Source organism: Salvelinus alpinus, chromosome 5 (assembly GCF_045679555.1).
Source record: "Salvelinus alpinus chromosome 5, SLU_Salpinus.1, whole genome shotgun sequence".
Lineage (NCBI taxonomy): Eukaryota > Metazoa > Chordata > Actinopteri > Salmoniformes > Salmonidae > Salvelinus > Salvelinus alpinus.
This window is the reverse complement of record NC_092090.1, coordinates 9,733,542-9,746,453: the sequence shown is the minus strand read 5'-3', so window position 1 is coordinate 9,746,453 and position 12,912 is coordinate 9,733,542. Positions and strand designations below refer to the sequence as shown.

The 12,912-nt window shown below is 41.0% G+C and overlaps 1 protein-coding gene across 1 annotated transcript in view; it reads left to right on the top strand.

Annotated features, from left to right (window-relative positions):
• The window catches only part of otog (otogelin), a 163,604-nt gene extending 152,928 nt beyond the window's left edge, over window positions 1-10,676 (top strand). The window contains exons 52-56 of the mRNA XM_071400514.1: window positions 2,848-2,952; window positions 3,261-3,380; window positions 3,534-3,579; window positions 7,641-7,720; window positions 8,129-10,676. Coding sequence (XP_071256615.1) covers window positions 2,848-2,952; window positions 3,261-3,380; window positions 3,534-3,579; window positions 7,641-7,720; window positions 8,129-8,329 — 552 coding nt within the window. The 3' untranslated portion in view covers window positions 8,330-10,676. The remainder of the gene's footprint in view (window positions 1-2,847; window positions 2,953-3,260; window positions 3,381-3,533; window positions 3,580-7,640; window positions 7,721-8,128) is intronic.
• The last annotated feature ends 2,236 nt before the right edge of the window (window positions 10,677-12,912 follow it).

Below are 12,912 nucleotides of genomic sequence, written 5' to 3'. Positions count from 1 at the left end.
CTGCTAGTATCTGATACCTCAACTGCTACAAATGCTACTACTGCTGTCACTATTCAGCAGTAGCCTACTGCTAGTATTGCTAATACAGGTACTATTACTCGTACTACAGTATATATGAATATATCAACTCAGGAAAAAAAGAAACGTCCTTTTTTCAGGACCCTGTCTTTCAAACATAATTCGTAAAAATCTAAATAACTTCACAGATCTTCGTTGTAAAGGGTTTAAACACTGTTTCCCATGCTTGTTCAATGAACCATAAACAATTAATGAACATGGACCTGTGGAACGGTCGTAAACACTAACAGCTTACAGACGGTAGGCAATTAAGGTTACAGTTATGAAAACTTAGGACACTAAAGAGGCCTTCCTACTGACTCTGAAAAACACCAAAAGAAAGATGCCCAGGGTCCCTGCTCATCTGTGTGAACGTGCCTTAGGCATGTTGCAAGGAGGCATGAGGACTGCAGATGTGGCCAGGGCAATAAATTACAATGTCTGTACTGTGAAACGCCTAAGACATCGCTACAGGGAGACAGGACAGACAGCTGATCGTCCTCGCAGTGGCAGACCACATGTAACAAACACCTGCACATGATCGGAACATCCGAACATCACACCTGCGGGACAGGTACAGGATGGCAACAACAACTGCCCGAGTTACACCAGGAACGCACAATCCCTCCATCAGTGCTCAGACTGTCCGCAATAGGCTGAGAGTGGCTGGACTGAGGGCTTGTAGGCCTGTTGTAAGGCAAGTCCTCACCCGACATCACCGGCAACAACGTCACCTATGGGCATAAACCCACCATCGCTGGACCAGACAGGACTGGCAAAAAGTGATCACATCTGGGACCTGTTGGATTGGATGGTGAGGGCTAGGGACATTCCCCCCAGAAATGTCCAGGAACTTGCAGGTGCCTTGGTGGAAGAGTAGGGTAACATCTCACAGCAAGAACTGGCAAATCTGGTGCAGTCCATGAGGAGGAGATGCACTGCAGTACTTAATGCAGCTGGTGGCCACACCAGATACTGACTGTTACTTTTGATTTTGATCCCCCCTTTGTTCAGGGACACATTATTCTATTTATGTTAGTCACATGTCTGTGGACCTTGTTCAGTTTGTCGCAGTTGTTGAATCTTGTTATGTTCATACAAATATTTACACATGTTTAGTTTGCTGAAAATAAATGCAGTTGACAGTGAGAGGATGTTTCTTTTATTGCTGAGTTTATATATATATATACACACACTACCGGTCAAAAGTTTTAGAACATCTACTCATTCAAGGGTTTTTCTTAACTTTTTACTATTTCCTACATTGTAGAATAATAGTGAAGATATCAAAACTATGAAATAACACATATGGAATCATGTAGTAACCAAAAAACTGTAAAGAAAATCAAAATATCTTTTACATTTGAGATTCTTCAAATAGCTACCCTTTGCATTGATGACAGCTTTGCACACTCTTGCCAAGTCCATATTATGGCAAGAAAAGCTCAAATAAGCAAAGAGAGATGACAATCCATCATTACTTTAAGACATGAAGGTCAGTCAATACGGAACATTTCAAGAATTTTGAAAGTTTCTTCAAGTGCAGTTGCAAAAACCATCAAGCACTATGATGAAACTGGCTCTCATGAGGACCACCACAGGAAAGACCCTGTATTCATTAGTTACCATCCTCAGAAATTGCAGCCCAAATAAATGCTTCACAGAGTTCAAGTAAGACACATCTCAACATCAACTCTTCAGAGCAGAATGTGTGAATCAGGCTTTCACGGTCAAATTGATGCGAAGAAACCACTACTAAAGGACACCAATAACAAGAAGAGACTTGCTTGGGCACGAGCAATGGACATTAGACCGGTGGAAATTTGTCCTTTGGTCTGATGAGTCCAATTTGGAGATGTTTGGTTCTAACCGCTGTGTCTTTGTGAGACGCTGTGTGGGTGAACAGATGATCTCCGCACGTGTATTTCCCACCGTGAAGCATGGAGGAGGTGGTGTTATGGTGTGGGGGTGCTTTGCTGGTGACACTGTTGGTGGTTTATTTACATTTCACACTTAATCAGAATGGCTACCACAGCATTCTGCAGCGTATACTCCATCCCATCTGGTTTGGGCTTAGTGGGACTATCATTTGTTTTTCAACAGGAAAATGACCCAACACACCTCCAGGCTGTGTAAGGGCTATTTTACTAAGAAGGAGAGTGATAGAATGCTGCATTAGATGACCTCCACAATCCCCCGACCTCAACCAAATTGAGATGGTTTGTGATGAGTCGGACTGCAGAGTGAAGGAAAAGCAGCCAACAAGTGTTCAGCATATGTGGGAACTACTTTAAGATTGTTGGAAAAGCATTCCAGGTGAAGCTGGTTGAGAGAATGCCAAGAGTGTGCAAAGCTGTCAAGGCAAAAGGTGGCTATTTGAAGAATCTTAAATGTAAAATATATTTGGATCAGCATATGTGGGAACTACTTTAAGATTGTTGGAAAAGCATTCCAGGTGAAGCTGGTTGAGAGAATGCCAAGAGTGTGCAAAGCTGTCAAGGCAAAAGGTGGCTATTTGAAGAATCTTAAATGTAAAATATATTTGGATTTGTTTAAAAAAAATGTGGTTACTACATGATTCCCAATGTGTTATTTCATAGTTGTGATGTCTTCACTATTATTCCACAATGTAGAAAATATGAAAAATAAAGAAAAACCCTTGAATGAGTAGATGTTCTAAAACTTTTGACCGGTAGTGTGTGTATATATATATATATAATACATGTACTATAACTATTACTACAGTATATATGAATATATATGTTACCGTAGGCCTGTACTATCTTTTAGAACCAGATATACATCCCTCCCAAAGACCAGACGATGTGCTGTGGTGTCTGCAAGAACATCTCCTGTCTCTACCACAATGACAACGGTACTACACTCCTCTACAAGGTACAGTACAGCAATGGTTCACCCTCTGATAGGCCAGGTACCCCCAGGTTATCTAATCAGTCCTGGTACTACCCTCTGATAGGCCAGGTACCCCCAGGTTATCTAATCAGACCCTCTGATAGGCCAGGTACCCCCAGGTTATCTAATCAGTCCTAGTACTACCCTCTTATAGGCCAGGTACCCCCAGGTTATCTAATCAGTCCTGGTACTACCCTCTGATAGGCCAGGTACCCTCAGGTTAACAACACTGCAGATCATCAAGGTAAAGTAATATTGTATTGATCTGGATGATTGTATTGATGTTTCAGCCTGGGAAGTCGTGGGTGTCAGACTGTATGAAGTATGACTGTATCGACACACTGTCTGGCCCTACCCTGGTGTCCTACTCATTCAGCTGTCCACCCTTTAACCAGACAGAGTGTATGAAGGTACAGTTAACACACACACACACACACACACCCACACGCACACGCACACCCACACACACACGTGTTGGTCATTCTTTGTAACACTACTACCTCTCTATGATGTTATTTAGTTGACCTTTAACCCCTGAGATGTGACTGTTGTCTCCACTCTAGGTTGGTGGAACCATTGTAAGTTACATGGATGGATGCTGCAAGACATGTGAGTAAAGAGAAAGACAACCTGTCCAGCTATAGTTTCTGCGTAGCTTCCTGTACGCCCATATTTAGTCTCTTCCTGTACGCCCATATTTAGTATTTTCCTGTACGCCCATATTTAGTATTTTCCTGTACGCCCATATTTAGTCTCTCCATGTATCTCCGTGTTTAGTCTCTTCCTGTATCTCCGTGTTTAGTCTCTTCCTGTATCTCCATGTTTAGTCTCTTCCTGTATCTCCATGTTTAGTCTCTTCCTGTATCTCCATGTTTAGTCTCTTCATGTATCTCCATGTTTAGTCTCTCCCTGTATCTCCATGTTTAGTCTCTTCCTGTATCTCCATGTTTAGTCTCTTCCTGTATGCCCATTTTTAGTCTCTCCCTGTATCTCCATGTGTAGTCTCTTTCTGTATCTCCATGTTTAGTCTCTTCCTGTATCTCCATGTTTAGTCTCTTCCTGTATCTCCATGTTTAGTCTCTTCCTGTATCTCCATGTTTAGTCTCTTCCTGTATCTCCATGTTTAGTCTCTTCCTGTACGCCCATATTTAGTCTCTCCCTGTATCTCCATGTTTAGTCTCTTCCTGTACGCCCATATTTAGTATTTTCCTGTATCTCCATGTTTAGTCTCTCCCTGTATCTCCATGTTTAGTCTCTTCCTGTATCTCCATGTTTAGTCTCTCCCTGTATCTCCATGTTTAGTCTCTTCCTGTATGCCCATGTTTAGTCTCTTCCTGTATCTCCATGTTTAGTCTCTCCCTGTATCTCCATGTTTAGTCTCTTCCTGTATGCCCATGTTTAGTCTCTTCCTGTATCTCCATGTTTAGTATCTCCATGTTTAGTCTCTTCCTGTATCTCCATGTTTAGTCTCTCCCTGTATCTCCATGTTTAGTCTCTCCCTGTATCTCCATGTTTAGTCTCTTCCTGTATCTCCATGTTTAGTCTCTTCCTGTACGCCCATGTTTAGTCTCTTCCTGTACGCCCATGTTTAGTCTCTCCCTGTATCTCCATGTTTAGTCTCTCCCTGTATCTCCATGTTTAGTCTCTTCCTGTATCTCCATGTTTAGTCTCTCCCTGTATCTCCATGTTTAGTCTCTCCCTGTATCTCCATTTTTAGTCTCTTCCTGTATCTCCATGTTTAGTCTCTTCCTGTACGCCCATGTTTAGTCTCTTCCTGTACGCCCATGTTTAGTCTCTCCCTGTATCTCCATGTTTAGTCTCTCCCTGTATCTCCATGTTTAGTCTCTCCCTTTAGGCCCATGTTTAGTCTCTCCCTTTAGGCCCATGTTTAGTCTCTCCCTGTATCTCCATGTTTAGTCTCTTCCTGTACGCCCATATTAAGTCTCTCCCCACCTTCTTCTACTGAAGTTAATCTTTGTTACTTGTTTGTCTGTTAACGTGTGTTTCCCAGTACATGTTTGTCCTTCAGTTTATGACCTGACCACTTCAATCAGACATTTTCTCACTCCGCTTATGCTGAAAATATATTGTTTCCCCCCATTTGCGGAAACTACCTACTGTTTTAGGCAATACCTACAGCAATATGATGTTGTGGCTCCTACTATGTCCCCCCCCCCCCCAAAGGGTCTATTCAAAGTAATAGAAACAGATGCTTCTCAGTGAAAATAACCAACATACACTTTACAAGCAAAATAATCTAATCTGACATCCATGTTACCATTACTGCCAAAGGCCACACTGGGCGTATTCAGAGGAATTCAACATCCATACATGAATTGGTTCACACACCAATGACAAATGTAAACCAACAGTTTTAACAACCCCCAGTATTGTACATATAAATGCTACGACAGTATTTACGGTAACTTCATTGAAAAGCATATAGAACTAGATAGATAGAGTTGGGTTACTTTTCTTCATTTTTGTGTGTTCCCGTGTGCAAGCTGACCATCATGTACCAATCCCCCCCAGGTACCGGATATTCTCTCTTTCCCTTCCCTGTTAGTCCCCTGACACCCACAGTTAACACAAACTGTGAACGAGGTACCCGTCATTGATATAGAGCTCTATGAGACAACGAGGCTTGCCAGCACCATTGTTGATATCCAACAATGTACTCCCTTTTTATTATTTTTTTACAGAAACAATTACAGTACAGGACAAGTCAAAACAGACTCTAAAAAAAAAAAACGCTTTTTTTTTGTGTCATTTTTTTGTTGTTGTCATCCACTATTTTGTTGCCATTTTTCCTCCAATTGTCCTCTGCGGATCACATGACACAGCTAAATCTTTCCCCATTTTGCACTGTCGGGGCAGTGCATTGTTGATCGCCAACAATGTACTGTTGGTAGTGGCCGAGTAGTCTGCAGTCGTTTAGATGTCTGCATGGTGTGTGTCTTGAACTGTAGTAGGTCATCTTTTAGTACTGCTGAACACTGGTGTGGGGGTTTGTACTGTCGCTAATGTTTTTGGCTAATATGGTATAAATTTGTATCCATTTTATAAAATAATTGCGTGATCCTCTTTATGTATGTAATACTTGCATAGTTTCCCCCATCCTAGTCTTCCTGAAAAATGATGTGCGGTAGCACTGAAATATTTTATGCCATATTACCCAAACATTAACATCACCTGCTAACAAGTACTAGATGGATTCTGGTGAAAGGGTATCTGTTTTGTTTCTGAAACTTGTTTAAATAATTCATACTTTTATTAGATGTTATAGTGGGCTTTTCACTCTTACGACAACTGACGTATCCGTGTTACTAGGCGATAAATGTAAGATATTACATTAGCTCCATGCATTGTAACAGGGATATGTCATTTGTCATGCTTTTCTTTTTTTGTCATAAACTATTGCAAAAAAAATATTCGGGCATACACATAATGTCAGTCTTATAACCGTTAGATTGTCAACATTATGTCTTCTGCTTGAAGTAGTTGAAAGTAGACCCTTGTCAATAGGTACAGAGGGTAATAACGTGTTATCATCACATAGAGTTCTTAGTAACACATTTTGGTTGATTGACTGGGCCGCTACGTGGGGGAAAGAATTCTGTGATGGAATTACACCGTTGGTTAACATTTTTTTTTTTACACTGACGCCTCGTCTACACAGAGGATTAACCAATAGGCTTACGATAGGCTTACGCATCGCAGACCTCTCATACAATTGATATTCAAGTATGAAATATTTCTGGCCTCCCTAAACCATTTCATATTAAAAACAACAGTGCCGTGGGGTATTGTAGCTAACAAAAGCCTTGTGTCTTTATGTACCATTTACCTTCTGACAGCATGACAACAGTTGTACTGTTTCTGCACCCTCTGTCTCTCTCTGTTCATGTATTCCTTCATGGTTTGTTCTTCCTTTCTATACGGCTGGCAGATCAGAGTTCTGGTCTAATGGTTGTTCTTCAGAACCAGATCCAGACTGATGGGATGTGTGGTCAGAACCAGATTAAGACTGATGGGATGTGTGGTCAGAACCAGATCCAGACTGATGGGATGTGTGGTCAGAACCAGATTAAGACTGATGGGATGTGTGGTCAGAACCAGATCCAGACTGATGGGATGTGAGGTCAGAACCAGATCCAGACTGATGTGATGTGTGGTCAGAACCAGATTAAGACTGATGGGATGTGTGGGCAGAACCAGATCCAGACTGATGGGATGTGTGGGCAGAACCAGATCCAGACTGATGGGATGTGTGGTCAGAACCAGATCCAGACTGATGGGATGTGTGGTGGTCAGAACCAGATCCAGACTGATGGGATGTGTGGTCAGAACCAGATCCAGACTGATGGGATGTGTGGTGGTCAGAACCAGATTAAGACTGATGGGATGTGTGGTGGTCAGAACCAGATCCAGACTGATGTGATGTGTGGTCAGAACCAGATCCAGACTGATGTGATGTGTGGTCAGTACCAGATCCAGACTGATGTGATTAGTGGTCAGAACCAGATTAAGACTGATGGGACGTGTGGTCAGAACCAGATCCAGACTGATGTGATGTGTGGTCAGAACCAGATTAAGACTGATGGGACGTGTGGTCAGAACCAGATCCAGACTGATGGGATGTGTGGTCATTGTATTTGTGAACCCTGCAGGTAAAGAAGATGGGAAGTCCTGTCAGAAGGTGACAGTAAGAATGACGATACGGAAGAACGACTGTCGCAGTAACAGACCGGTACGTTTTTTTTGTCTTAATTGATTCTGATCTGGTTAAATAAATGTTACATCAAAATGTAGGAACAGCACTATGTCTGGGAAACTTGTTTCTGGATGAGTAGGAGGGTCAAGCCCGTCATAGATTATTGTGCCACGATAGTTGAGCAATATCTTCATCACGATAACGGCTTTTATCTTGATGTCTTAAAAAAAAAACGCAAAAAAAAAGCTAATCTTTATGTAGCATTAAGGATAATTCATAGCCCATCTATGCCACCTGGATTAAAGAGGTGAGGTCATTTTACATGGCGTAGATCAGCTACGAACTGTTCTTAATGCTACATTTGGCGTAGTCGGCAGGATTAGGATATTCACATTTAGCATTACATCCCCCTTGTTACATTTTGTTGTTGGTTTTTTCCTCCAGGTCAACATAGTGTCATGTGACGGGAAGTGTCCGTCGGCCAGTATTTACAACTACAACATCAACACGTACGCCAGGTTCTGTAAGTGCTGCCGTGAGATGGGGCTGCAGAGGCGCTCCGTGCAGCTCTACTGCAGTGGCAACTCCACGTGGGTCAACTACTCTATACAGGAACCCACCGACTGCTCCTGCCAGTGGTCTTAGTGGCCACAAAGAGACACACACATGACCGTATGCACACATGAACACAAATTACGTATACACGCACACACTGCAGAGACACTACTATTGTACGTCAGAGGGACAAGAGAAGGTTGGGTATAGCAGAGCATGGTTGAGTGGGTTTGGGGCTTTGGGCAGTTGAAGGTGGGTAGGGATGTGTATGAACACAGCACATGATGGCATCTATACAGGCTGAGAGGAGGAAGAAGCTATGAATGGCTGTCATCCTACCTAACCAAAAGGCACCGTTACACTTCATGTTGTTGTTTTTTGTTTCTCTTTATTTAAACTCTGCATTTCTATCTCTGAGAGTCAGTCTAGATGTCAGGTAACTTTGTGTATCCAGAGCTGTAGGGTCAGTGTCGGTTGGAAATGGTGTATTTCACAGTTTGTTACTCTTCATATACCTCATTGGTAGCTCTTTCAGAGGCGTGGTCAAGTCCACAAAAAGCCACAACAATTTGAAACATAATTTGAGTATGTTTTCATTGACATTAAGAATACACAGCTTTAGTACTGTAGCTAAATTCAACTCCAAAGTGTATTGTACTACACATACACTACCATTCAAACGTTTGGGGTCACTTAGAAATGTCCTTGTACACAATAACTACAACTAGCTGATACACAATAACTACAACTAACTGATACACAACAACTAACTGATACACAATAACTACAACTAACTGATACACAATAACTAACTGATACACAATAACTACAACTAACTGATACACAATAACTACAACTAACTGATACACAATAACTACAACTAACTGATACACAATAACTACAACTAACTGATACACAATAACTACAACTAACTGATACACAATAACTACAACTAACTGATACACAATAACTACAACTAACTGATACACAATAACTACAACTAACTGATACACAATTACTACAACTAACTGATACACAATAACTACAACTAACTGATACACAATAACTACAACTAACTGATACACAATAACTACAACTAACTGATACACAATAACTACAACTAACTGATACACAATAACTACAACTAACTGATACACAATAACTACAACTAACTGATACACAATAACTACAACTAACTGATACACAATAACTACAACTAACTGATACACTACAACTAACTGATACACTACAACTAACTGATACACAATAACTACAACTAACTGATACACAATAACTACAACTAACTGATACACAATAACTACAACTAACTGATACACAATAACTACAACTAACTGATACACAATAACTACAACTAACTGATATGCAAAATGGTGAACCTGTGTAGCAAAAATAAGCAAACGTGTGCAGCCCCGCAATTTGTAACTCGGCGCAAGTATGTGGTATTTCCATTTAGTGTATCTAACTGTGGTCTTGTGGGGCGTACGTACCTAGTGTAGGAATTAGATCTGACTCGAAGCCAGCCCCACTCTATATGTAGGTAAAACGTGAGAGTATTTAGTCCAACATTAACACTGAATTTAGACATCAAATTGTGCCTCATTTTGTACATAAATACATTCCCTGTCTTTGTGCCTTTTGTGTAAAAAAATATTTTTACATAAAAAAAAATATATATATATTTCGTTGTATTACTTTTAGAGAGTTATAATAATCTGCTGTATATCAAGTGATATTAAATATGCTTAATGTAACCATACTAGAGAGGTGTTGCTGAATAATTACGAATCAAGCTGTATGTCGAGCACTTTATTTATTTTCTGTTCAACTTAGCACAGCGTTCATTATTTTGGTGTTGGTGATTTATGTCAACACAGTTTTGTCAAGCATTTGGCCCTGATATATTTAACCGACACTAGCACTGTCCAAAACTGGTTTGGTTGCAGACCAGAAGTTTTTTTTTTTAACAACTTTAATTTGTGGACATTTTTTGAAATTGAGAATGTTAGGGGGGGGGGGGGAAATGTTAATGGATTTTTACTGAGAGGTTGAAAGAATCGCGTTTTTGAAATCACTTTGTTTATAATACAGTAACTTGGTTGACAATAAGGTCTCCCGTTTTTACATCTTCAAAATGTGTTTTTTTGTCACTTGATCGTATACATATTTTTAACAAATAAATATTCACAGCATAATACAAATTTTGTGAAATGTGTGGTGTCAATAATAAGAGTTGTGATTGGTTTGCTTATGTTTCAAGCGTTTTCAATAAGTTAAGTTCATTGTAAAGATAATTGTTGAATTGTGTTATTATTGGGGATATGAAACAACGCCCACAGGTTAGTGTAGCGAAACTGAACGTGTACCATACTAAATGTACATTTGAATTTTCAATAAATATTTCCTTAGAAAACCCTGACTGATTTCTGTATAGACGTTTCTAATGTTATACAGTGTACATGTTTTTGTGTGTAGATTGAGTTTCAGGACACATCATGTTTTGGTCAATATTGGCTACATGTTGGTTACTTTAGTCATATTTAGTGTATCAGCACATTACAATAGACTAGTTGATCATCCTACAGGGAACATGCTGGAGCTTTAGATTCATTTTTTATTTTATTTAACCTTTATTTAACTAGGCAAGTCAGTTTAAGAAAAAAATATTATTTACAATGACGGCCTACCCCGGTCAAACCTGGACGTGCGTCGTCCTATGGGACTCCCAATCACTGTTGGATGGGATACAGCCTGGATTCCAACCAGGGACTGCAGTGACGCCTCTTGCACTGAGATGCAGTGCCTTAGACCGCTGCGCCACCCGGGAGCCCAAGGTTTATAGCAGACAGAGTGCCTACGACTGATGTGTGTCAAAGCAGAGTGCCTCCACCAATCACCTGTCCGTCTGAAACAATACACTGCTACTTCTTCTGTCTCTATTCGAGTTACACTGCATGGAGCAGGGTTAACCTTGTGGTTTAAAAAAACCCTCAGAGATGACACACACACCGGATTGAATGAGGGCATTACATTAATTTCCCCATGAGTCTAGTCTAGGCCTAGAATCAATCAGATCCAGCGTCAACCGATAGCTGACACCAATCAGATCCAGCTTTAACTGATAGCTGACACCTGAATACCAATCAGATCCAGCGTTAACCGATAACTGACACCTGAATACCAATCAGATCCAGCGTTAACCGATATCTGACACCTGAATACCAATCAGATCCAGTGTTAACCGATAGCTGACACCTGAATACCAATCAGATCCAGTGTTAACCGATAACTGACACCTGAATACCAATCAGATCCAGCGTTAACCGATAACTGACACCTGAATACCAATCAGATCCAGCGTTAACCGATATCTGACACCTGAATACCAATCAGATCCAGTGTTAACCGATAGCTGACACCTGAATACCAATCAGATCCAGTGTTAACCGATAACTGACACCTGAATACCAATCAGATCCAGCGTTAACCGATATCTGACACCTGAATACCAATCAGATCCAGTGTTAACCGATAGCTGACACCTGAATACCAATCAGATCCAGTGTTAACCGATAACTGACACCTGAATACCAATCAGATCCAGTGTTAACCGATAACTGACACCTGAATACCAATCAGATCCAGCGTTAACCGATAACTGACACCTGAATACCAATCAGATCCAGCGTTAACCGATATCTGACACCTGAATACCAATCAGATCCAGTGTTAACCGATAGCTGACACCTGAATACCAATCAGATCCAGTGTTAACCGATAACTGACACCTGAATACCAATCAGATCCAGCGTTAACCGATAGCTGACACCTGAATACCAATCAGATCCAGTGTTAACCGATAGCTGACACCTGAATACCAATCAGATCCAGCGTTAACCGATAACTGACACCTGAATACCAATCAGATCCAGCGTTAACCGATAGCTGACACCTGAATACCAATCAGATCCAGCATTAACCGATAGCTGACACCTGAATACCAATCAGATCCAGCGTTAACCGATAGCTGACACCTGAATACCAATCAGATCCAGCGTTAACCGATAGCTGACACCTGCATACTGTAGCTGATGTTGTGGTGGTGTCGGAGGTGGAACTGCGTCGGAGACGTCAAATCGGTGAGCAGCTGCTCTTGATCATTGTCACAAAGCCACACCCCCGTTAGAAGTTCCCGAGTGAGAAAGTGTAGGTTATACAGAAATAATTACACTCAAATTGAAAGTCATTAAGTTAAATAAGGAGGATTTCTGTCAGCCTAATTTGAGGTGTAGATTACATCTCACATTCCAGTGTTGGAGTGTGGATGAGATTGTTATGGGTATATTTACCCCTCCGCATCTCCAAATGAATGAACTAAATGACCGAGGCTGACGCCGGGCTCATAATCTAGTTGATTCTATTCCTAGGAGTATCTAAAAGCATGCATGTGAGCTGTGATATTATAGACAAATGAACCTAATGAACCGATCTATGTACATGTCATTAGGTTCTGATTCTATTTGGATTCGAAATACTATTCATAGGATTCTAAAAACAAGGCCTGGTTGTGCTACTGGCTGTGGGTCAGCAGTACAGTTTAGTCAGAGCGGAGGGCCCTCTGCTGGTCACGGTCAGAGGGCGTCTATAGCCCTTCA